Raw genomic sequence first — 27180 nt, 5'->3', positions numbered from 1 at the left:
TGATTTACATTGCAGCAATTAGATATGAGTGTATGTTTTTCCACACTTTTGCCAATACTTACAATTATTTTTTTAATCTTGCATATTTACTAGGTAAAATTGTTTCTCATTATTAAGGCATTATTAGTGAGATTGAATAATTTTTTGTTTATTCAACAATTGTATTTCTTCAACGAACTACTTTTTCATGACCTTTGCTCTTTTTTATATTGGATATTTGCTTTCCTACTTTCTGGCATTGATTTCTGAGGGCTTGTTTTTTATATATATATATATATATATATATATATATATATATATATATATTTTTTTTTTATACTTTAAGTTCTAGAGTACATATGCATAACGTGCAGGTTTTTTACATATGTATACTTGTGCCATGTTGGTGTGCTGCACCCATCAACTCATCAGCACCCATCAACTCGTCATTTACATCAGGTATAACTCCCAATGCCATCCCTTCCCCCTCCGCCGTCCCGGGCTTTTTATATATTAAGTGTAGTGATCTTCCTGTTCGCTGTGGTGCAGATATTTTCCCATTTGTCATTTGTTTTAACTTTATAGAATTGTTTGACATGTCTTTTTAAAGTTTTTTATGGAATTATTTGTTTATTTTGTGGATTCTGTCCTCACCTTTTATGAATATTAATGCCTTCTCTCACCCCAAAATCATAACTATCTACTTGCATTATCTAGAATAAAACTTTTTTAATCTCTCTGGGATTTATTTTAATGTATGATATGAGAAAGGGAAACATTTTTTCCTGAGTAGTTAACCAGTTGCCCCAGCATTGTTTATTGATTAATGCCAATTGTTTATTGATTAATGCCTCTGTTGTTTACAGTTAATTGGGAATTGAATCTGTTCCTGGGATTTCTATTCCTGACCATTTTTGTTTACTATCTGACCCTGTTTTAAGTTTCGTAATGTGTGTAATGTGGTAACATTTGGTACTTCATCTTTCCCATCATTATACTTTTTCAGTATTTTCTTGACTGTTCTAAATTGTTTTCTTTTGGACAAATTTTTGTATCTGCTTTTTTAATTTTAAAAAACTTTGCAACTTTGTATGAAATTGTTACATTTATAAATTGGTGAAATTGGGTCTTTCAGTATTGAGTATTCTCTAATCACTATCTCTGTTTATTAAGATATTTTTTAAAAAGTTTTTCAGTATAATTTTGTTTTCTTCATCTGAATATGGCTACTTTTTCCTAAATATTTTTAAATTTCTGTTATTCTAATATAATAAAGACTTTTTTTTCTTTCCAAATATTTTTTCATTGATCATTTCTAATTTATAGGAAAAGTTAGGAATAATAATACTAATTTGAAAACATTCATTTTTATGAATTTACTTGATGACCAGTTTTTTGAACAATCTTATTTTAATAGTTTTTCATTTCATTTGGAATTGTTTTGTCTGCAAGTAATTTTTTCTTTTTTTAATATGCATAGTCTGTTTTTCTCTAACTATAAATTAGCTGAAACTGCAGAATAGTCTTAAGCAATTAGGTTAGTAAGGGTATTCTTGTATTTTTTTTTTCAATTTAGAGACAGAGTCTATATGGCCAAGCTGATCTCAAACTCCTAGGCTCAAGTGATCCTTCTACCACAGCCTCCTGAGTAGCTAGAGGCACATGCCACCGCACCTGGCTAACATCTTTGTATGTTAATATTAAATATGATGCTAGCTTTTGATTGAAATAAGTATTTTCTTTTTAAAAGAAGTAGTCTTCTATTTCTAGATTACTAAGATTTTTCTTAAACATGAGGATTGACTATGGAATTTATCAACCACAATTTCACTTCTGTACAGGTGATCATAAAATTTTATCATTTTGACTAATTTATTTATTTATTCTGAGGCAGGGTTTTACCCTGTCACCCAGGTTGGAGTGCAGCAGTGTGGTCTCAGCTCACTGCAAGCTCTGCCTCCCAGGCTCAAGCGATCCTCCCACCTCAGCCTTCCAAGTAGCTGGGACCACAAGCGTGTGCCACCATGTCCAGCTAATTTTTTTTTTTTTTGCATTTTTGGTCGAGATAGGGGTTTGCAGTGTTGCCCAGACTGGTCTTGAACTCCTGAGCTCAGGAGATCTGCCCACCTTGGCCTCCCAAAGTGCTGGGATTATAGATATGAGCCACTGTGGCCAGCTTTGACTATTAGTTTTATTATTGCATTATTTTGGTGCCTGTCACCTAAGCAAAGATTGGGAATTGGTAAAGGATGGTATGTTTAGGGAATAATAGTTGAGCCTGGAGTCTAAGGAACAGGTAGGGAAATGGCATAAAAGAGAATTTGAAAGTTATATTAAAGACAGCTGTACAGATATACAAATGCCAGCCTAAGGAGTGTGATTACCTTCTACTGCAAAACAATTGAAGATTTTAGAACCCAGAACTAGGATGATGAGTCCGACTTTAGAATTTATAGAATGATATTACAGGTGGGGGAGATTTTGGAAGATACTGGTCAGTTAAGAGATTACTGGGCTAGACACAGTGGCTCACTCCTAGAATCATAGCACTTTCAAAAGCCAAGGCAGGAGGATGGCTTGGGGCTGTAAATTTAAGACCATCCCTGGATAACAAAGCAAGATCTCACCTCTACCAAAAAAAAAAAAATTAGCCAGGCACAGTGGTATGTGCCTGTAGTCCCACCTACTCAGGAGGCTGGGGTGGGAGGATCACTTAAACACAGGAGGCCAAGGCTGCAGTGAGCTATGATCATACCACTGCACTCCAGTGTGGATGACAGAGCAAGACCCTGTCTCTAAGAAAAAAATAAAAGAGAGAGAAATAATTGGTATGTCCAAATGAGAGGTAGTACATGAGGTCATAGAAGACCTCTGCTTGGGATTAGTATAGGAACACAGGCCCAGGTTCATGTCTCCTTGCGTTTCCCCAGAGGCAGGAGTAGAGAGTGTGCTGCATCTGCAGTGGCATAGGCTTTTCTTTTTAGAAACAAAGAAGAAAGTGGTGAGTAGAGGAGGCAGAGCTTTGTGTCTGTCCCAACCTCAGCCATTGATTCACCCCTTTGGCTCTATGAGCAGGGCTGTGTGTGTTCCTCTGACAGCCACCAGTCACCTCCTGCATGCCTCCAGGACCAAGGGGAGCTTTCTCCAATCTCATGCCTTGTCCCTAATCTTTTTCTGTGGGTACCAGCAGCCTGTGGGAAAGAGATTTGCAGTGAGTGTGAGCGCCCCTTATGGCTAAAGCTTGCAGTTGTTCCGGAATAAAACACTAGCTCTCATTGACCTTTGGCAGTTCCTTAAAATTTTAGCTGACTTCTTATTGTATGCATGGTGGCCACTGCCTCATTCTCCCTCCCATGCTGTGCCACAAGTGAGAATTTGTATGTCTACTCTGCTGCCTTCTCTCCTTCGTTCATTTGTTTATAAATTTATATTTATTTACTTATGTTAATTATACTGCTTACTGGCTTCAGAACACCTCCCACCACCCCTCACATCAGGCAGGCCACGTGCTCAGCTCTCCAAGGTCGGAAGGAATGAGGAAAAGTGTGTTTATTCCATCTTTCTGGAAGCAAAAATCTCTGCCTGTCTTTTTATATCATTCCTGTTTTTCCTGTTTAGTACAAAAACTGAGAAGAGCAGTTTGGTCAACAAACTACTAATGACATGTGTTATGTTTATTGGCCCTTGGGTTTTTTGTTTGTTTGTTTGTTTTTGAGATGGAGTCTTAACTCTGTCGCCCAGGCTGGAGTGCAGTGGTGCAATCTCAGTTCACCGCAACCTCTGCCTCCCAAGTTCAAGTGATTCTCCTGCCTCAGCCTCCTGAGTAGTTGGGATTACAGGTGCCTACCACCATGCCCGACTCATTTTTGTGTTTTTAGTAGAGACAGGGTTTCACCATGTTGGCCAGCCTGGTCTCAAACTCCTGACCTCAGGTGATCCATCCGCCTTGGCCTCCCAGAGTGCTGGGATCACAGGTGTGAGCCACTGCGCCCAGCCAGCCCTTAGGTTTTTAACCTTCTCAGATCTTTATTGCAGTTACCTGCCACTGAGGATCTAGCCCTTCCCTACTTCTTTTTCTTAGTCAATAATAAAATATTAGTAAAATATGTTTTCTATAATAGAACAGAAAACAATTGAACACATTTTCTATCACAAAATACACTGAGATGGAGCTCTTGGTACCAAGGATTATTTTTTTAATCACCATCTTATTCTGAGATTTTTCTTTTAGAAAGTTGAAATACGAAACTTTAATAATGGTTACCATTTGGAATGAGAATTAGAGGAGGAGAATGACACCTTATAATTGTTTGAATTTTTTCTACCTTATGTCACTACATTTTTTTAAGTTAAAATAAAACCTGCCAGGCACGGTGGCTCATGCCTGTAATCTTAGCACTTAGGTAGGCCAAGGCGGGCGGATCACCTGCAGTCAAGAGTTCAAGAGCAGCCTAGCCAACATGGCAAAACCCCATCTCTACTGAAAATACAAAAATTTACCAGGTGTGGTGGCGCATGCCTGTAGTCCCAGCTACTGGGGAGGCTGAGGCAGGAGAATCGCTTGAACCCAGAAGACGGAGCTTGCAGTGAGCTGAGATCGCGCCACTGCACTCCAGCCTGGGTGACAGAGTAAGGCTCCGTCTCAAATAAATAAATAAATAAATAAATAAAGCCATGACTTGAGAACTTTACTGTGTGAGAGGCACTGTGCTACCCTGTGAGGAAGCGTTTCACATTCCTCATTTTATATCAGAACTGAGGCTCAAGGGCTTATTCTCACCACCAATCATGGTATGTGGCTTGGGTGCAAAATTTGAAATTCAAGCCACCTTTGGTGGGGAGTAATCAAGCTTACTGTTGAGGGTCTAATATCTAGACTCAGAATGCTTTGGGTTTGAAACAGCTCTCACGTAACTACCTTGGGCAAATTACTTAAATTCCTCTCATTCCTCATATGCAGAATGAGAATAAAGATAGTACTTATCTCATGGGGTTCTTGTGGAGAGTAAAGGAGGTATCCTTGTAAAACACACAGAATATGCCTGGCAGTCAGTGATAGTGGTGTCAGTTCCCATGTATAGGTTGTAGCTCTGAATTTACTTGACTTTATAGTTCTAGTGTCTAACTCCTGATTTATAATAATTACTATGCCTCTTAATCCAAATTCTAGAGTAGAAACCTCTCCTCACCTTGGGTTGGGTTTTCATCCTGGTCAAATTGGCTATGATTAGGAAACAGTCTCTGTGGCCCTCTAGAAAGGCCACCCTTTCAGCAAGACTGGGAGGAATGACATAGGCCGGGCAGATTACCTAAATGTATTTACTTGAATCATACACAGTAGAACTTAAATGTGTTTGGTTTTATCTTTTAAACTTTCCATAGTTTCCAAATGTTTTGAAAGGAGTCAAAGTAATGTTACTTTTTATTTTGAAAAAAGAAAACTGCCATTCTTTTAAACTTATTTTCCTGTGTTATAATAGTACGTTGTCTCTCTAATAGGTTAATACTCAGAGCCTACACAATAACCTTATTTATTTTTCAGGTTACAGAATACCTATATGCTAATAAAATGGCTTTCCGATACCCAGAACCTGAAGACAAGGCCAAATATGTTAAAGAAAGAATATGGCGGAGTGAATATGATTCCCTGCTGCCAGATGTGTATGAATGGCCGGAATCTGCATCAAGCCCTCCTGTGATAACAGAATAGAAGCACTCCCCTGATAAATACTTTCTGTGCTCCAGGGAATCCCTTTTTTCAGACAAGAAGAGATAATGTCCTCAGTTTTATGGTGTTTTCTGTGTTTTGTTCTGCCCAGCCACTTTGGTTGATGTATTTTTTTCCATGCGTCTCCACATCTGTTGGGGTAGACGTGTTGATTGATTGCATTGCCCACCAGCACCCTACAATCAGATAGTTGTGATGCTTTAATTCTAACATACAGCCCATACCACATCCAGGAGATGTAAAAAGTGTGTTTGTGAATGTCTTCACTTGTATTCTAATTCGGACTTGCCAAAGTATTTGCTATTTACTATTATGGGTAATAATCTTCTCTCGCCTGGTTGTTTTAGAGCTACTAAAATAGAAATTTACTTTTATGGATAGAAGTACAGAATTTTAAGAAGAAACTAAATTTTAAGGAAAAATTGTCAGCATCTAAAAATGTTCTTCTACATCTGCTTCATCTTACCTTCATACTCTGAAATTCCCTTATAGCAGACAGAGCTAGGGAAACATTAAAATTTTACCCTATTTATTTTCTGGAACTAAATCAAGGCTTAACTATAACATTTTGAGAGTAATGGGAACTACTGCTGGCTTTAAATAAATAAAAGTCATTGTTTTCAACAGTGTATAAAAATCATAATGTAACCTTTTTATTTAATAAATATCTTAAATTTAATTGCTTCAGTTATGCTATCTTATTGCCCAACTAGAAATTTAGATTTGCTTATGAAAAACACATATTTTTGTTACTTCTAGATGATTCTAGGAGGGAGTATAAGATACCTAACTCATATGGGGAACATCACATGACTTTTAAAATCTAAGTTAGTCATGCTTCACATCAAAATGAGTCATATTTAACTGGAGAAACTATGCCCTTATTCCAGAACTGATGCTCTTTATTACTTGAGATAATTTTGGAATGTTACTATGATACTGTTTCTTTGAATGTCATTAGTAGTGACATCTCTTTCTCCATTGAAGGCAGACTTAATTTTTTTAAGCCACCAAAATTAATTTAGAGCTAAGCGGGAATGAATAAGGTTGGTGTTCATCCAGGAAATGCCCTTTTTAATCCCAGTAAAATGGGTAATTATGGCTAATGAGGACAGTCTTCTTGTGTAGCTTGCATATTGAAGAATTCTAAAGGAAAATGTATCTGCCTACCGTGGTTGCTTTGAGGGAAGAAAACTTTTAAATGCTCATTCTAGGATAGAACAACAACAGATATTCATTGATAATATGAGCATGCCCAGTATTTTATATTGCTTTGTAGGAAAAAAGAGACCACTTTTTTCATCTTCTGCCTATGGGTACAAATTGATTCTTTTTTTTTTTTTTTTTTTTTTTTTGAAAAACAGAGTCTCGCTCTGTTACCAGGCTGGAGTGCAGTGGGGTGATCTCAACTCACTGCAACCTCTGCCTCCCAGGTTCAAGTGATTCTCCTGCCTTAGCCTCCCAAGTAGCTGGGACTACAGGCACGTGCCAGCACGCCCAGCTCATTTTTGTATTTTTCATAGAGACAGGGTTTCACCACATTGGCCATGAGGGTCTCGATCTCCTGACCTTGTGATCTGCCCATCTTGGACTTCCAAAGTGCTGGAGTTAACAGGCGTGAGCCATGCGCCCGGCCAATTTTTTTTTTTTTTTTTTTTGAGACAGTCTTGCCCCTGTCGCCCAGTCTGGAGTGCAGTGGCATTATCTCTGCAACCTCTGCCTCCTCAGTTCAGGCGATTCTCCTGCCTTAGCCTCCCAAGTGGCTGGAATTACAGGCACCTGCCACCACACCCAGCTAATTTTTGTATTTTTAGTAGAGACAGGGTTTTACCATATTGGCCAGGCTGGTCTCAAACTCCTGACTTCAGGTGATCCACTCACCTTGGCCTCCCAAAGTGCTGGGATTACACGTATGAGCCACCACACCTGGCCCAATTCATAATAATTTTGAATATAATTTGATAATTTTAAAATGGTTGCAATGGCATTGCCATTTGGAGTATGGGAAAGTGCAGTTGGTTAATTCATTGAACAGATGAGTAAAGTCAGAAGTCTTTTTCATAACATATGGTCACAATTCCTTTCTTTTAATTAAAGATGAAAGGTTTGTGGGTTTTGGTTTGTTTGTTTTAGATGCGGGGTTTTGCTGTGTCGCCCTTGCTGGAGGGCAGTGGCTGTTCACAGGCGTGGGTCATAGAGCACTGCAGCCTGGAACTCCTGGGTTCAGGCTCTCCTCCTGCCTCAGCCTCCTGAGCAGCTTGGACTAAAGGTGTGCGCCACTGCACCTGGCTGAGAGGCTTCTGTTTCTCACGTTCCCTCTGTCAAAACAAAATCATGCCTAAAAATACTCTCTGTGTGAAATCTTGATTTTAGTTCAACCTAAGAAGTATAATAAGTATAAACCTGTTTCTTGCTTAATGTTTATTGAAGGCAGGAACATATGCTGAATTAAAGTAATTTTACTAAGAAGTTTGCTTATTAAGTATGTCTGGTACAGTCTTCATGGAAGTTATTAAGTATTTTAAGGAAAAAAATAGGCTAAATGGCAAATAGCCTACTTAAATAAAACTTCTATTTTTTTTAAAAGCTCCCTGTTTTCATTGTTATTTACCAGTCAATATTTTAACAAGTACCAATTATTAGATGTAAATAAAGTAAAATTGCTTAATATTAAGCTAAGAATACAGGAAGGATTATTAGCATTGAGGAAGTCGGGGGAGGCCAGAATGGCATCAAGCTGGAAAAGAAATTAAAATGTTACCTTCGATGAGGCTTTACCTAGCAAGAAGGTAATTATTTTGAATAACAGCAATAGAGAATCTTCTATTTTGAATTGAGAAGAAATTCTGATGATTAGAGTGTCAGTAAGAGAAAAAGGTGAGAATACATGTGTTTCTAATCTCCCACGACCACCTGTTGTATGGAACAAATTGGATTACTAGCAAGGGTAAGGTTTATTGACAATAATGAGAAGTTTTAGTCCAAGATTTTAGTTAAAATATTTTTAAAGGATGGATTCATAACCAAGAAGTTGCCTCAGATCACTGTGAAGCTTTAAAATGCAGGTGCCTTTGCTCCTCTTCCCTCCAGGCCCCCAGGGCAGAGTCCTGGCTGGTGTCTCTTCAGGACGTCCCCCTGACACACCGATTCTGCCTTCACAATCACTGCCTTAAAGCAAGCAGCAGAATCTTTTGGAGAACTAACAAGATTCTGATGCTGATGGAGGGGACCTGGGATAGGGCCTCAGATTCTACTTTTTTGTTTGTTTCAGACAGGGTCTCTTCCTCTCTCACCCAGGCCGGAGTGCAGTGGCACGCACTCACTGCAACCTCCACCTCCTGGGCTCAGATGATCCTCCCGCCTCAGCCTCCTGAGTAGCTGGGACTATAGTCGCAAGTCACCACACCCAGCTAATTTTTGTATTTTTAGAACAGTTGGGTTTTTGCCATGTTGCCTGGGCTGGTCTCGAACTCCTGACCTCAAGTGATTCAACCACCTTGGCCTCCCAAAGTGCTGGAATTACAGGCATGAGCCACTGCACCCAGCCGAGAATGTCCGTTTCTGACAGGCTCCCAGGTGATGCCTATGCTGCTGGTACAGTGAACAACATGCTAAGAGGCATTGCTCCAAGGTACTGCATGTAGTGAGCAGTTCTTTATTGTTCATGTACCATATACTTCAATTTACATGAAAAAGATCAACTGAAATTATGTTCTTACACAAAATAGTTTTCATCTAGTTTTATTATGTTTTTACAGACTGTTTACAAGAACAAAAATTAATAGAGAATTTTTGAACATACTTTTCTGAAAACATATAAAAACTAGAATACTCTTTAATTCTAAATTATAGATTTGTAGCATACTTAGTGAACCTAGCAACCAATTTTCATTTGTAAAAGATTAGCTATCAAGTGGACATTTATTTCTCTGTTATCAGCTTTCTTAGGACATGACTTACCTTATCCTTTGTCGTTTTTCTATAAATTGTCAGCCTCTGGAGAAACACGATTTTGCATTTTTGCCGATGAGTTGCCAATGAATTAAGACCAAAACATCATTATTAAGGAGTATGAAGCATTATTTACTGGCTCTCAGATAACAGAAAACCCAAAAGGGATGGTGGGGGAGTGAAGAAAGCCTTTCCTTGGGAAAAATACTTCAAGTGCTCCTACAGCTTTTTTCTCAAGCCCAGTCAGTATCCTTCAAGGATAACTTTTTCATACTTTTTTTGGTTTGTTTCTGCTAGCTTTATGACAGAGGTTATAATACTCTTTTCTCCTCTCTTCTTCTTTGACATGTTACGTTGTCTTTTTTTTTTTTTTTTTTTTTTTAACTTCTTCATACTCTTAAAAAGCTCCAGAGTGGCCAGGTATGGTGGCTCACGCCTATAATCCCAGCACTTTGGGAGGCCGAGGCGGGCGGATCACGACGTCAGGAGATCGAGACCATCGTGGCTGACACGGTGAAACCCCCGTCTCTACTAAAAATACTAAAAATTAGCCAGGCATGGTGGTGAGTGCCTGTAGTTCCAGCTGCTCGGGAGGCTGAGGCAGGAAAATGGCGTGAACCCGGGAGGCAGAGCTTGCAGTGAGCTGAGATCGCGCCACTGCACTCCAGCCTGGGCGGCACAGCGAGACTCCATCTCAAAAAAAAAAAAAAAAAAAAAAAAAAAAGCTCCAGGGCTTTGTTGAATTCACCAAAATGGAGTCCGCTCTGGTGAGCCTACGTAATACTCGAGAGCATTAATATAAACCTATAGCTCTTTACTGGGCTTCCATTTAAAGGGAAGTCCTGAGAATGAAATGGCACCAGCATCGTGTTTCCATCCAAGACAAGACCACACGTGTTCAGGTGCCACGCATTCATGTAGCTCTCAACTGATTCGTGGTTTCCACTTTGTGCATCTAATTATTAAAATGAAGCTCTCTACAGGTGAGCTGAAGTAACATACTTCATATTTAAAATATTCACAGCAATTTGACCATAGAAAACTTTCTCATCTGAAATCAGGATAAGATTTTTTTTTTTTTTAATGTAAGCAGAGAAAAAACTCAGTGCTTTATTTCAAATGTCAGTAAGTTCAGGTGGGCCTAATTAAGACATGACTATTACTACAAATCCTATTCTTGCCAGAAGTTACTTAGATAGACTAGCGATTGGATTTTAAAAACATTTTCCTTTCTTGAATAAGGAAAATTGTGCATCACAAAGAGAAAAGTAAATATGGAAATATGTTCATAGTTCAGTTGCATAAAATAGACACATTAAGTCAAGTGATTTGAATGCTTAGTATCTTTTGGTAAACAGCATTTTGTCAACAAACTTTTCATATGGCTATAGGATCTTGTTTTTTCCAAATAAAAACTTTGCAATTGGGAAAGTTATTCCTCCATTCAGCACACTTTTTAATGTTAAGACTAGGGGAAACTTGTGGGTATATATTCATTGGTTTTCAGGATTTTCTTTTATGTTCTAGAAAAGTAATTTTTCCTTTCCTAGTTTTAATTGTATATTCTAGCAAATCATTGATTCCTATGCAGCCATTGGATTATCACCAACACATTTGGTATATACAATGGGCTAATAATGACAAACTAAAGTTTATGGATAATACCTACTCTATACCAGACGCTGTTCTAAGGATCTGACATAATTTAATCCTCACTCCTAACCTCTGTTTCTGTGCCTGATTTACAGATAGGGACAGAGGCACAGAGAGGCTAAGTGACTTGTCAAAGGTCTTAGGATGTGTGGCAGAGCCTGGGTTTTTAGCTCAGACCCCTCTCAGTGAAGAAAGGCTTCTGTGTAGGCAATTTTATCTAATACCTTCAGGAACTGTTACTTCAGATGAGAACTCTTACCTATTCTTATGAGATTAGTCTTAGGTCCTTTTTAATACATTTTACCAGTTCATCTGATTTTTACTTTGTTCCCATTTATAATTCAAATATAATACAAGCCGTTTATTCATTTAGTGTTCAGCATTGTAGGTATTGGACACAAACATTAAATATTTGGTTTTGAATTTAATAAATTACACCAAAAATCTCGGTAGCCAATTCACTAACATCTTTTGATTTAGTAATCTTCGCAGAATCAACAACTGTTATCACCTCTGTGCAAATCAGTTTCAGTTGTGCTTATATATTATAATATTCACTTTAGGAATCTACCTGTCAATTTGCAATTCAATTATAAGGCATATTTTAAGTGATATCTATGTATTGTATATATATATTCCATCAAAAGGTGAGAATAATTAGAAAGTAGTAATATTAAAATATGTATGAAATAAGAACTTTCTTAAAAGACCTAGTTTAGCTGAATAAATGACAATATAAAATGTCTGCCCAATGTTTTATTATACTTTGCCTAATGACCTTGAAATTTAACCGAAATTAAAACCGTACTTTTGCAGTTGATATTTGTGTGTTCCCTTTGATAACATCCCAAGCACTAATTATTGACTTAAGGAAGCCACGTATTGCAAGTCATTGCTTAGCCTGTCACATCTTTGTGTTGATAAGATGATGGAATGGGTAGTCTTGTAGTAATTGCTTATGGGAATGCTAGTTTAAGAGGAATGCCTTGTATAGAACATATTATACCAGATTGACTTGTTAAAAATGGTTCCAAGAATCAGTCTTAAAACTTCATAATTATGTAAATTATTTTTTCTCTTTTGTGACATGTTGTAATGAGATGTGTGTTCTTATATTTTCTTAGTAAAATTTTCTTATGCATAAAATGCTTTATGGTCTTGTTTTTAAAGGCTCTATGTATAGGACACTTTTGAAACTTGGTAATATAAACCTTAACACACACACTCTCTCTCTCTCTCCAGAATACTTGATCCCCTGGGAATGTGTTGTTGGACTTAAATTCACATATGGAGTACTAGTTTTGCTCCTCAGCTTTTCATTCCCTTTTGTTCAGCTTCCTACCCTATTCCTCTCCTTATTTGATTTAATTATGATACTAAAGGAATTCTCTATCGCCTTTTCTTCTCCCCACTTCTCACACACAAACACCGAGACTCTAATGTTAAAATACTAAATCAGGAGAGATGTATGTTGATTTTGTGATGAAGGGGGGAATTATATAATAACAAATACCGACTGAGACCCTCAGATAAAAGTTCTTTTTTTGCCTCAGGATTCATGAATAGCTTCCGGGAGTCCACAAAGCCCCTGAAATAATACATGATCCTATGCTTGTGTCTCTTGGAGGGAGAGAATCCATCACCTTCATCAAAGGGCCCTTTCTTTTTTTTTTTTTTTTTTGAGACACAGCCTCCCTCTGTCGCCCGGGCTGGAGTGCAGTGGCCGGATCTCAGCTCACTGCAATCTTCGCCTCCCGGGTTCACCCCATTCTCCTGCCTCAGCCTCCCGAGTAGCTGGGACTACAGGCACCCACCATCTCGCCCGGCTAGTTTTTTGTATTTTTTAGTAGAGACGGGGTTTCACCGTCTTAGCCAGGATGGTCTCGATCTCCTGACCTCATGATCCGCCCGTCTCGGCCTCCCAAAGTGCTGGGATTACAGGCTTGAGCCACCGCGCCCGGCCCAAAGGGCCCTTTCTTTTACCAGAATACGTTGAGAAAAACTAGCCTACACCTCTTTTTTTTTTTTTTTTTTTTTCGAGACAGATTCTCACTCTTGTCACACAGGCTGGAGTGCAGTGGGGTGATCTCAGCTCATTGCAGCCTCTGCCTCCTGAGTTCAGGTGATTCTCACCTCAGCCTCCCAAAGTGCTGGGATTACAGGCGTGAGCCACCATGCCCGGCCGGCCTATACCATTTTTTTAACAAGTCCATCATGCTTCTTTATTGGGAGGGCTGGCATGGTGAAATACAGGCCCCAACTTGCATACAGGCTGAAACAGGTAGCCAGACCAATAAAGGCCTTTCGTTGCCTCTATAGTAAATAACACCCAGATACCTCAGCAAAAGCAGTGGGTCAGTAGCACGTACTTCCCCAAATACAACTGCTCTGTTCTTGAATCCTGAACAGTGTGGACCTCAGATACCACCTGGTCTGTGTCCAAACTGAATAGAATGCAACTTTGAAAACAAATGATTTTCTTTCTCAAGCTGATCTAAAAATTACACTTACAACCTCGCAGATCTCCAACTGCTGGGAATACAAGTAACTACCATCTCCAATTGCAGCGCTCTGAAATTCATCGTGGCTTTCATGTGGAAGCCATGCCTCCTGTGGGCTGCTCTTAGCCAGTGATTTCTCACAGCAGGGATGGTATGACAGGCCTATTCCTGGAAGACAGGAGACTCCTCAGATGTGTAGCTTTAGCCCAAGCCCTCCCCCGTAGCCTTGCCAAGCTCAGAACTGTACTTCAACCTAAGGCACTTCTTCACTCAACCTCTCTTCCTTTCCTGTCTCTTTCACTTGGGATCAGATCTGTATGATGCTATGAAGGCTCTTGCATGCTCTTCCTGGCTCCCTCCCCACGTTCACAGACATTTCTTCTCATATAAATTACTTGCATATCAGCTGGATACGGTGGCTCATGCCTGTAATCCTAGCACTTTGGGAAGCTGATATGGGAGGATTTCTTGAGCTCAGCAGTTCGAGGCCAGCCTGGGCAACACAGTGAGACCTCATCTCTACAAAAGATACAAACAATTAGCCAGCATGGTAGTGTGCCCCTGTAGTCCCAGCTACTCGGGAGGCTGAGGAGGGTGGATTGCTTCAGCCCAGCAGGTCAAGGCTGCAGTGAGTCCTGATTGTGCCACTGCACTATTTCAAGAGACCAAAAAAAATTACTAGCATGTCTATTCTCATCTTGGATGAGATGTTCCTTCTTGGATGACCCAGACTAACATAGCAGGTGATTCAGGATGTAGGTTTGCCAATCAGAAACACTAAAACTATTAGAGCTATTGGTAAGGTAATTAGACTTTCTAGATTTTCTGATACGATCTTTCTTCCAGATACACTGTCTCAACTCCAGACCATGTCGTGAGCTAACCTAAACCAATTTGGACACATGTTCCCAAAATACGTACTTTCAGGTGGCTCACAGTACCAAAGAGGTTTTAAAAACGAGCCCCAAGGGCCGGGCGCAGTGGCTCAAGCCTGTAATCCCAGCACTTTGGGAGGCCGAGACGGGCGGATCACGAGGTCAGGAGATCGAGACCATCCTGGCTAACACGGTGAAACCCCGTCTCTACTAAAAAATAAAAAAAACTAGCCGGGCGAGGTGGCGGACGCCTGTAGTCCCAGCTACTTGGGAGGCTGAGGCAGGAGAATGGCGGGAACCCTGGAGGCAGAGCTTGCAGTGAGCTGAGATCCGGCCACTGCACTCCAGCCTGGGCGGCAGAGCGAGACTCCGTCTCAAAAAAAAAAAAGAAAAAAAGAAAAAAAAAACGAGCCCCAGACCAAATTCTGCCATGTATGCAAACATTCATGAAGCAAATATTAATAAGCAGGCACAGGCCAAGCATGATGACTCACACCTATAATCCCAGCATTTTGGGAGGCCGAAACAGGGGAATCACTTGAGCCTAGGAGTTAGAGATCAGGCTGGGCAACATAGTGAGAACTTGTCTCTACCAATTAAATTTAAATTTAATTTAAAATTAAATTAGCCAGGTGTGTTTGTATACACCTGTGGACCCAGCTACTTGGGAGGCTGGGTTGGGAGGATCTCTTGAGGCTGGGATGTCAAGGCTGCAGTGAGCTGAGACTGTGCCACTGCACTCTAGCCTGGGTGGCAGAGTGAGACTCCATCTCAAAAAATAATAAGAATAATAAAAAATAAATAATTTAAAAAGCAGACACAAAACAACTCATATTTCTTAGTCTACTCAGGCTGTCGTCACAAAATATCAGAAACTGAGTGGCTTAAACAACAAAAATTATTTCTTCACAGTTCTGGAGGCTGGAACTCCAGCAGTTTCTGGTGAGGGCTGTCTTCCTGGCTTATAGATGGCCACCTTTTTACTGTGTGCTCACAGGGCCTTTTCTCAATGTGTGCATGTGGAGGGAGGGAGAGAGCAGAGGACAGAGAAAGCGCATGCTCTGGTCTCTCTTTCTTTTTTTTTTTTTTTATTATTATACTTTAAGTTCTAGGGTACATGTGCATAACGTGCAGGTTTGTTACATATGTATACTTGTGCCATGTTGGTGTGCTGCACCCATCAACTCATCAGCACCCATCAACTCGTCATTTACATCAGGTATAACTCCCAATGCAATCCCTCCCCCTTCCCTGCTCCCCATAATAGGCCCCGGTGTGTGATGTTCCCCTTCCCGAGTCCAAGTGATCTCATTGTTCAGTCTCCCACCTATGAGTGAGAACATGCGGTGTTTGGTTTTCTGTTCTTGAGATAGTTTGCTGAGAATGATGGTTTCCAGCTGCATCCATGTCCCTACAAAGACACAAACTCATCCTTTTTTATGGCTGCATAGTATTCCATGGTGTATATGTGCCACATTTTCTTAATCCAGTCTGTCACTGATGGACATTTGGGTTGATTCCAAGTCTTTGCTATTGTGAATAGTGCCGCAATGAACATCTCTTTCTCTTCTTACAAGGACACAAATCCTCAATCAGGGCCCTACCCTTACGACTTGATTTCACCTTAATTCCTTCTGTAAAGACCTCATCTCCAAATACAGTCACATTGAAGTTTAGGGATTCAACATTTGAAATTTGGGGAGAGATTCAATTTAGTACATAGTATGAACTGTACATTTGATGACATTCTAGCTCTCTGTCCTTTTAGGGCCTCTAACGATACCTTATAGGAAAGGTTCACTCAAGGAGAACAACATCCCCGAGGCAGGATTTTTAATGCCCTCTACTTGGCATCATGAAATTAGAAAAGGCTCTCCCCAAGACAGCCAGGGAATCCAAGCTCAGGCACCATTCCAAGGGTATAAATTATAATCTCAATAGATTCTTCAGTTTGTTAATCCAAGGATGGAGAAAATCTCTGAATTATTTCAGCCAATCTACCTCTATTGAATACCCTGCATTTTACCAATGATAGCTTATTTCTAACATTCATCATGCTAAATAACAAACCAATAAAACCCAGTTTTTGACATTCAGTATGCTAATTTGCAAATCATTGGTTTTCTATCAAAATGATAATAGCAGAAGGTCTTGTGGTAGCTACTTTTACAGTGCAGCTCTTTCTGATATAAGGCAATCATTCCAGTATTCTTATTGGCTGACCACCCCCTAAAATTAAAGCTTAAATTAATTGACAAATACTTAATAATACACCAGTAGACTGAAATATTTGAAAGCAAATTACAGGCCGGGCACGGTGGCTCACGCCTATAATCCCAGCACTTCGGGAGGCTGAGGCGGGCGGATCACGAGGTCAGGAGATCAAGACCATCCTGGCTAACATGGTGAAACCCTGTCTCTACTAAAAAATACAAAACATTAGCTGGGCGAGGTGGCGGGCACCTGTAGTCCCAGCAGTCGCAGCTACTCGGGAGGCTGAGGCAGGAGAATGGCGTGAACCCGGGAGGCGGAGCTTGCAGTGAGCCGAGATCGCGCCACTGCATTTCAGCCTGGGCGACAGAGCAAGACTTCGTCTGAAAATAAAATAAAATAAAATAAAATAAAATAATAAAATAAAATGCAAATTACAGGCGTGGCACAGTGGCTCATGCCTGAAATCCCAACAGTTTGGGAGGCCAAAGCGGTGGATCACTTGAGGTCAGGAATTCAAGACCACCCTGGCCAACATGGTGAAACTTCATCTCTACTAAAAAACACAAAAATTGGCCGGGCGCGGTGGCTCAAGCCTGTAATCCCAGCACTTTGGGAGGCCGAGACGGGCGGATCACGAGGTCAGGAGATCGAGACCATCCTGGCTAACACGGTGAAACCCCGTCTCTACTAAAAAATACAAAAAAAACTAGCCGGGCGAGGTGGCGGGCGCCTGTAGTCCTCGCTACTCCGGAGGCTGAGGCAGGAGAATGGCGGGAACCCGGGAGGCGGAGCTTGCAGTGAGCTGAGATCCGGCCACAGCACTCCAGCCTGGGTGACAGAGCGAGACTCCGTCTCCAAAAAAAAAAAAAACAAACACAAAAATTAGGCGGGCGTGGTGGCAGGTGCCTGAAATCTCAGCTACTCGGGAGGGTGAGGCAGGAGAATTGCTTGAACCCAGGAGGCAAAGGTTGCAGTGAGCTGAGATTACACCACTGCACTCCAGCCTGGACAACAGAGTGAGATTCCGACTCAAAAAATAAACAAATAGGCTGGGCATGGTGGCTCATGCCTATAATCCCAGCACTTTGGGAGGCCGAGGCAGGTGGGTCACCTGAGGTCAGGAGTTTGAGACCAGCCTGGCCAACATGGTGAAACCCGGTCTCTACCAAAAATACAAAAACTAGCCTGGTTAGTGGCGGGCTCTTGTAATTCCAGCTACTCAGGAGGCTGAGGCAGGAGAACTGCTTGAACCAGGGAGGCGGAAGTTGTAGGGAGCTGAGATCGCACCATTGCACTCCAGCCTGGGTGGCAAAAGCGAAACTCCGTCTCAAAAAAATAAATAAATAAAATAATAAATAAATAAAATTATAGCTATTGTAACAGATCATCTCTCCCAATTTCACTTAGAAAATAGTCACTATAGATTTGGAAGGATAGTGTTTAAAAATGCTATCAAGAAGGGTATGGAAATAGTTCATTTGAGTGAAATCCAAGTGCCACTCTCTCTCTCTCTCTCTCTCTCTCACACACACACACACACACACACAATGTAGACGGAAGTGAGGAAGAAGCAGGCTTAGATGAAGAAAACAAAAGTTCTGTGGGGGTCAGTTAAGTCTGAGGTGTGTATTAGACACGTTTTGGGTGACAGTCAACATCCACTCTGTTATTTTGGAGGGATTTCTCACTATGTGGGGTGTTGCAGGGGATAAGGTGTGCTGTCTTCCACTATGGAAGCCAAAGCTGGTATGGGGAGGATCTGCCTGCACCCTACCTCATGGCAACCAAGAACAGAGGCCAGTATCTACTGGCGTTGTCCATGGCAATGCCCTAAGAAGACTCTGAGGCAAGACCTTGACTGTGGTTCCTGCTGCCTCCATTAGCTCATGTTTTCTGTCAATTCTGTGGATTATCCAGTTTCCTTCCAGTCTGCTTAAATTAGCCAAAATTAACTTCTGTTTTAGCAACCAATAATTCTAACTGACATCGAATGAAGAAGATCTCAGCTATTTACAAGGGTGTATATATTAGATCATTCAACCAGACTTTAAGCAAAGTGAGGACAGGAGTTGTGTCTTTTATTTTATATAGTCTCAAAATCTCTTTCTCACCCAGTCCAGGGCTCTTTCCCTTTATTTATTTATTTATTTATTTATTTATTTATTTATTTATTTATTTATTAAGACTAGTCAAGTACAGTAGTGAGAAGGGGGTAAAGAGTAGAAAAAGGAACTGAATCTGTAACTGACTGTGAACAATCTATTGAGATTAATCACTACCTTTGGACCAGCACAGGATTCTTTTTCTACTCTATAGGTTTAAGCAGTGCTTGATTTCACATAATCAAATGATCAATTTCTGACTATAATTTGAAAGAGAAAAACAGTGATGAAGCCTGCCATGTTAGCAGTTTGTTGGCTCTAAAACTTGCCTACTACTTTTTAGTAATTTGTAATCAAAGGCATTATTTTCCCCCTTCATTCTAAGTTAGTTTTTTTGTTTGTTTGTTTGTTTGTTTTTTTGAGCAGCAGCAAGATTTATTGTGAAAAGTGAAAGAACAAAGCTTCCACAGCGTGGAAGGGGACCAGAGCGGGTTATCTCATTCTAAGTTAGTTACCCCTGAGGACAAGGCAGTAGGTAGGTTTATTTACTGATTCTAGAAGACCACTATTATATTACATGTAGATTACCTCTAAGCAGAGAGCAAGAGAGAAAAGAGAAAACAGCTTTCTCTTATCTGTATAAATTGTACTATTAGATGTGCTAAGTATCACTTTGAAATGACTTAAATTTGAATAACTCATTACAAAGCATTTCAACAAGCACCATTTAGTCCTTATAGCAAAAGTTTAAGGCAAAAAGACAATTATTATCCTCATTCTACCAATTAAAAAAAGAGGTTCTGAAAAGTTAAATGACCACCTGATCCAGCTCACTCAAACACAATGGGACAAAATCAAGATTTAAATTGTATTTTGATTAAAAAGTTCATATTGTTAAGAAATGAAAAAAGACATATGAAAAATTGGGGAAAAGATTTGCAACTTATTTCATAGTTAAAGAGTTATTATTGGCCAGGCGCAGTGGCTCACACCTTTAGTCCTAGCACTTTGGGAGGCCGAGGTGGGGGGGATTGCTTGAGCTCAAGAGTTTGAGACAAGCCTGGGCAACATGGCAAAACCCTATCTCTACAAAAATACAAAAATTAGCTGGATGTGGTGGCACACACCCGTGGTCCCAGCTACTTGGGAGGCTGAGGTGGGAGGATTGCTTGAGTCCAGGGAGATCAAGGCTGCAGTGAGCCATAATCACATCACTGCACTCCAGCCTGGGTGACAGAATGAGACCCTGTTACAAAAAAAAAAAAAAAAAAAAGAGAGAGATATTATCCCTAATATACAGAAAGCACCAAAAAAAGAGAAGATAAAGGCCACTAATACAATAGAAAACTGACGAAAATATATGCACAAAAAGTTCACAGAAAAAAATGCAAATGAGGCCAGGTGCAGTGGCTCATGCCTGTAATCCTAGCACTTTGGGAGGCTGAGGCAGGCGGATCACTTGAGGTCAGGAGTTCAAGACCAGCCTGGCCAACATGGGGAAACCCATCTCTATGAAAAACACAAAAATCAGCTGGCCTTGTGGTGTGCACATGTAATCCCAGCTACTTGGGAGGTTGAGGCGGGAGAATCACTTGAACCTGGGAGGCAGAGGTTGCAGTGAGCCAAGATCATGCAACTGCACTCCAGCCTGGGTGACAGAGCAACACTCCATCTCAAAAAAAAAAAAAAAAAAAAGTAAATGGATCTTAAATTTATGAAAACATACTCAACATAGCGCACTTATCAAAGATAAATGCATTTTTAAACTACATTAAGATATTAGACTGGCAAAAATCCAAAAGTTTGACAACATTATTGGCGATGGAGATCCAAGGAAAAAGGCACTTTCATAAATTGCTTAACGGAAGTCAAAATGGCACAACCCTCATGGAGGGAATTTTAGCAATATATAGCAAAATTATATGTGCATTTACCCTTTAAGCTATTTATCCCATTTGGTAGAAATCTATGCCAAAGATATACTTGCAAAAATAAAAAATTACTTATGAAGAAGACTATTTGTTACCATAATGAGATAACAAAATGAAACAAAAAGCAAAAAGCAAAACTGGAAACAACTCGAAGGACTGACTGAATAAAATGATATAAAATCACTCAGCAAGTACTAGGTAACTGTGAAAAGGAATGAGGAGGAATTTTGTGTATTGACACAGGGTTGTGCTATTTAGAACTTCCTTCAGAAAAAAACCTCGCCATTCAGCTACAAGGAGTGCACCTTTACTAGTGCATTTTGGTTTTTGTTCATGGGAATTTTAATTCTCATCTGGGGGCCACTTGCTTTCAGCCTGAAGATATTCCTTTAGTATTTTTTCTTTTCTTTTCTTTCTTCTTCTTTTTTTTTTTTTTTTTTTTTTGAGATGGAGTCTTGCTCTGTCATGTAGGCTGGAGTGCAGTAGTGCGATCTCGGCTCACTGCAACTTCCGCCTCCTGGGTTCAAGCGATTCCCCTGCCTCAGCCTCCTGAGTAGCTCAGACTATAAGCACAAGCCACCACTTTTTAAAATATTTTTAGTAGAGATGGGGTTTCACCGTGTTAGCCAGGATGGTCTCGATCTCCTGACCTCGTGATCCGCTTGCCTCGGCCTCCCAAAGTGCTCGGATTAGAAGTGTGAACCACCGCGCCCAGACTCTTTTTATTTTTCTTTCTTCTGACAGGGTTTCACTTTGTCACCCAAGCTGGAGTACAATGGTGTGGTCACAGCTCACTGCAGCCTCAACCTCCCAGGCTCAAGTGATCCTCCTGCCTCAACCTTCCAAGTAGCTGGGACTACAGGTGTGCACCACCATGCCTGGGTAGTTATTTTTTATTTTTATTTTTTAATAGAGAAGAGGTCTCCTTATGTTGCCCAAGCTGGTCTCGAACTCCTCTGTTTAAACGATCCTTCCACGTCAGCTTCCCAAAGTCCTGGGATTAGAGGCATGAGCCACCACACTCAGCCTGGCATTTCTTATAAAGCAGTTCTGCTAGCAACAAATTCTCTCAGTTTTTGTTTATCTGAGAAAGTCTTTATTAATCTTCAGTTTTGAAAGGTAGCTTTGCTGGATACAAAATTCTTGGTTGACAGGTTTTTTCTTTGTGTACTTTAAATATGTTATCCTACTGCCTTCTGGCTTTCATTGTTTCTACTGAGAAGTCATTTCTTAATCTTTTAAGTGATGAGTCATTTTCCACTTACTATGTTCGAGATTTCCTCCTTGTCTTTGCCTTTCAGCATTTTTATTATGATGTGTCTGTCTGTAGATCTCTTTGTGTTTATCCTATTTGGAGTTTGTTGAGCTTCAGGATGTGAAGATTATTGCTTTTCAATAAATTTGGAGAAATTTCAGCCATAATTTCTTTTTTTCTGCTCCTTTCCCCCTCTCCTGATATTCTCAATACACTGACATTGGTGTGCCTAACCATGACCCACATTCTTCTGAGTGGGTCACTGAGTTTTACTTACCTTTCTTCATTCTTTTTTCTCTTTATTTAGATTGCATAATTTCTGTTGACCTAGCTTCAAATTTGCTAATTCTTTCTTCTGTTAGTTAAAATAAACTATTGGGTCCCTCTAGTGAGTCCTTCTTTTTTTTTTTTTTTGAGACAGAGTCTCTCTCTGTTGCCCAGGCTGGAGTGCAGTGGCATGATCTTGGCTCACTGCAAGCTCCGCCTCCCAAGTTCATGCCATTCTTCTGCCTCAGCCTCCTGAGTAGTTGGAACTACAGGCGCCCGCCACCACACCCGGCTAACTTTTTGTATTTTTAGTAGAGATGGGGTTTCACCGTGTTAGCTAGGATGGTCTTGATCTCCTGATCTCATGATCTACCTGCCTTGGCCTCCCAAAGTGCTGGGATTACAGGTGTGAGCCACCGTGCCTGGCCTAGTGAGTCCTTCTTTCTTTCCTTCCTTCCTTTAAATGAAAAGAATAACATATAAAAGAACTCCAATATGTCTGGCAAGAGATTTCTCAGTTGAAAACTTACAGACCAGGAGAGAATGGCATGATGTATTTAAAGTGCTGAAGGAAAAATACTTTTATCCTAGAATATTGTATCCAATGAAAATATTCAAAAATGAAGGAGAAATAAAGACTCTTCCAGAAAAACAAAAGCTGAGAGATTTTGTCAACACCGGACCTGTCCTACAAGAAATACTAAAGGGAGTTCTTCAATCTGAAAGAAAAGGATATTAACAACCTATAACATGTCATCTGGCCTGGGCATGGTGGTTCACACCACCATGGGAGGCTGAGGTGGGAGGCTGAGCCCAGGAGTTCGAGACCAGCCTGGGCAACATGGTGAATCCTTGTCTTTACAGAAAATACAAAAATTAGCTGGGCGTGGTGGTGTGCAGCTGTAGTCCCAGTTACTTGGGAAGCTGAGGCAGAGAATCGCTTGAGCCCAGGAGGCAGAGGCTGCAGTGAGCCGAGATGGCACCATTGCACTCCAGCCTGGGCAATGGGAGTGAAACCCTGTCTCAAAAAAGAAAAAAAAAAAAAAAGACATCATCTGAAGGTAGGAAACTCACTGGTAACAGTAAGTACACAGACAAATAAAGAATATTATAACACTGAAACTGTGTTCTTAAATTTAAGACCTAAAACTGCTACCGACCTCGATCCCTGGTGGACTGAACAAAGAGAATGAATGCAGGAATAAAGACAAAGACAAACAAGTATGTTTGGAAGAAGGGGTCTGGGGGCACCTTGACTCTAGTGGACAAGGGCCCAGGCTTTCCACAGCCCTTAGTACTTATTGGTAAAAGAGATAGTGAGAAGTGGGGTGGCAGAAAAAGTCAGCTGCTCAGTCCAGAGTAGGCTTGCAAGACTGTATTCCTCAAACAATAGGCTCTAGATGTCCCAGCAGATAACCTCAGGGAGCCAGGTGCCAGGGAGTGACCGCCCTCAGCAAACCTTCCAGCAGCAGGCGCAGTGTGAGTTTGCCCACATCCTGCATTCATGATAGAAGGTTTTCTGTTTGATCATATAGCCTCCAGTGGAATGCTGAGTTAGTCACGATCCCTTTGGCCTTTTCAGCTCCCAACATAGAACTATGGAAACTACTAAAAGAAAACATTGAGGACACTCTCCAGGACAATGATCTGGACAAAGAGTTCTTGAGTAATATCCAAAAAGCACAGGCAACCAGAGCAAAAATGGACAAATGAGATTACATCAAGTTAAAAAGTTTCTGGCACAGCAAAGGAAACAACTAACAAAGTGAAGAGAAACCCACAGAGTGGGAGAAAATGTTTGCAATCTACCCGTCTGACGAAGTATTAATAACCAGAATATATAAGGAACACAAACAACTCTATAGGAAAAAATCTAATCAATTAAAAATGAGCTGAAGATCTGAATAGGACTTTTCTCAAAAGAAGACATGGACAAGAGGTCTATAAAAGGTGATCAACATCATTGATCATTAGAGAAATGCAAATCAAAACTACAATAAGATATCATCTAACCCCAGTTCAAATTGCTTCTATCCTCAAGAAAGGCAATAATGAATGCTGGCAAGGATATGCAAAAGAGGAACCCTTATACGCTGTTGGTGGGAATGTAAATTATTAGGTTGCTACAAAAGTAATTGTGGTTTTTGACATTGAAAGTAATGACGGCCAGGCGCGGTGGCTCACGCCTGAGAGCCAAGGAGGGTGGCTCATGCCTCGGAGGCCAAGGCAGGTGGATCACCTGAGGTCAGGAGTTCAAGACCAGCCTGGCCAACACAGTGAAACCTTGTCTCTACTTAAAATACAAAAAAATTAGCTGGGTGTAGTGGTTTGCACCTGTAATCCCAGCTAGTCGGGAGGCTGAGGCAGGAAAATCGCTTGAACCCAGGAGATGGAAGTTGCAGTGAGCCAAGATCGCACCACTGCACTCCAGACTGGGGGACAAGAGTGAGACTTTGTCTCAAAAAAAAAAAAAAAGGAAAAAAAAAAAGAAAGTAATGACAAAACATTATAGAACAGGGTAAAATCCCATTTACCCTGATGTGATTATTACCCATTGTATGCCTGTATCAAAATATCTCATGTACCTCATAAATATATACACTTACTGTGGACCAATAAAAATTAAAAAAAAAGAATTTTAAAAATTAAAAAAGTTATAAGATGATTAGGAAAATTTGAACAGTCACTGGATATTTGATGATATTAAATAATTATTTTCTTATTTTTACAATATAATGATATTATGGTTCTATTCCTAAAGTTCTTATGTTTTACATATATTTACATACTAAAATGCTCACCATCATTATATAGTGATGAGATTTTTTAAAAGGGTCCTTAAATGCTCATAGAGGTATTTATGAACAAAATGATATTTTGCCTGGAATTTGCCCAAAAAGAATCCAGGGTTTTGTTACTGTTGTTGTTGTTGCCTTTGGAGAGAGAGGGGGATACTGTGGATGGTTGTGCTCTCCAAATCTCATGTTGAAATGTGATCCCCAGTGTTGGAGGTGGGGCTTAGAGGGAGGTGTCAGATCACGGGGGTGCATCCTTCATGAATGGCTTAGTGACATCCCCTTAGTGACATCTGAGTTCTCACTCTATTAGTTCACTGGGGAGCCAGTTATTTAAAAGAAGCCTGGCCCTTCCTCCTCGCTGTCTTACTATGTGACATGCCTACTCCCTCCTTATCTTGCCATGATTGTAAGCTTCCTGAGGCCCTCACCAGAAGCAGATGCCGGCAGCACACTTCCTGTACAGCCTGCAAAACTGGGGGCCAAAATAAACTTCTTTTCTTTATAAATTACCCAGTCTCAGGTATTTTTTACAGCAATGTAAATGGACTAATACAGAGGAATAATAGGTGAAACAAGATGGATTAGATGTTTCTAACTGTTGAAGCTAAGTGATGATTGTATATAAAGGTTCATTCATAAATTTTCTCAACTTTTATATGTTTGAAATTTCCCACAATAGAAAATTTTTTAAATGAACAAATAGTTCTATCCACTATTCTCTAAAAGTATAATAACCTCCGAGAAGGGAGTAGGAAGCTTTGATGGCTGGGCAGAAATAAGTCCTAGCCAGGTCTATGGAGAATACTGCTCTGGGAGACCCCTAGGTCAGGAGTCTTCAGCCCTGGGCTGCAGACCAGTACAGGTCTGCGGCCTGTTAGGAACTGGTCCACACAGCAGAAGGTGAGCGGCAGGCCAGCAAGCATTACCGCCTGAGCTCTGCCTCCTGTCAGATCAGCCGGGGCATCAGATTCTCACAGAAGCGTGAACCCTGTTGTGAATTGTACATGTGAGGGATCTAGGTTGCATGCTCCTTATGAGAATCTAATGCCTGATGATCTGAGATGGAACACTTTCACCCCCAAACTGTATCCCCCACCCCCTGTCCCCAAGGAAAGATTGTCTTCCATGAAACTGGTCTGTGGTGCCAAAAAAGTTGGGGACTGCTGTCCTAGCTGATTGTGATCAAGACCAAGCTGTAGAATGCTATGTGTCTTCTTAAGGAACTTTTAGCTAGGCAAGTGTCAGGATAGATAAGTTCAAGTTCCAGTGTTTAATGCTTTGCTAATTTAGACCCCACTTGACCAAGTCCATTTTATTTTTTTCATTTCCACATTAATTCGAGTGTCATCCATCCTACAAGACCCAGCTCAAATTCTACCTCTTCCTCACTGATCTCTTAGCTAGTGATCTCCCTTTTTCCATATCCTTTTCAGTGGATTGTTTCCTGACAACTTTTGCCAACCTGAGTATAGGCTCCTTAAAACCAGGGACTGGCAGGGCACGGTGGCTCACGCCTGTAATCCCAGCACTTTGGGACACTGAAGCGGGTGGATCGCTTGACTTTAGGAGTTTGAGACCAGCCTGGGCAACATAGTGAAACCTCATCTTAAAAAAAAAAAAAAAATTAGCTGGGTGTGGTGACTTGCCTGTAGTGCCAGCTACTTGGGAGGTTGTAGTCCTGTAGTCCCAGCTACGAACACTTGGGAAGCCGAGGTGGGAGGATTGGTTGAGCCCAGGAGTCAGAGGTTGCAGTGAGCTGAGATCGCGTCACTGCACTCCAACCGCAGTGATAGAGTGAGACCCTGTCTCAAAAACAAACAAACAAACCCCAAAACCAGGGACCATGACAAATTTTAAAAATCTCTCAGCACCAAAAATAATACTATCCACAAAGTCAAAGCTCCATTAATATTTGAATAAAGGTTG

The 27180-nt window shown here is 40.6% G+C and overlaps 1 protein-coding gene across 1 annotated transcript in view; it reads left to right on the top strand.

Annotated features, from left to right (window-relative positions):
• LOC105489415 (malic enzyme 2) overlaps positions 1 to 7059 on the top strand; it is a 71009-nt gene extending 63950 nt beyond the window's left edge. The window contains exon 16 of the mRNA XM_011754235.2: positions 5522 to 7059. Within this exon, the coding sequence (XP_011752537.1) occupies positions 5522 to 5689 (168 nt within the window). The 3' untranslated portion in view covers positions 5690 to 7059. The remainder of the gene's footprint in view (positions 1 to 5521) is intronic.
• The last annotated feature ends 20121 nt before the right edge of the window (positions 7060 to 27180 follow it).

This window comes from Macaca nemestrina, chromosome 19 (genome assembly GCF_043159975.1).
Source record: "Macaca nemestrina isolate mMacNem1 chromosome 19, mMacNem.hap1, whole genome shotgun sequence".
NCBI lineage: Eukaryota > Metazoa > Chordata > Mammalia > Primates > Cercopithecidae > Macaca > Macaca nemestrina.
This window is presented reverse-complemented; position numbering and strand designations above follow the sequence as displayed.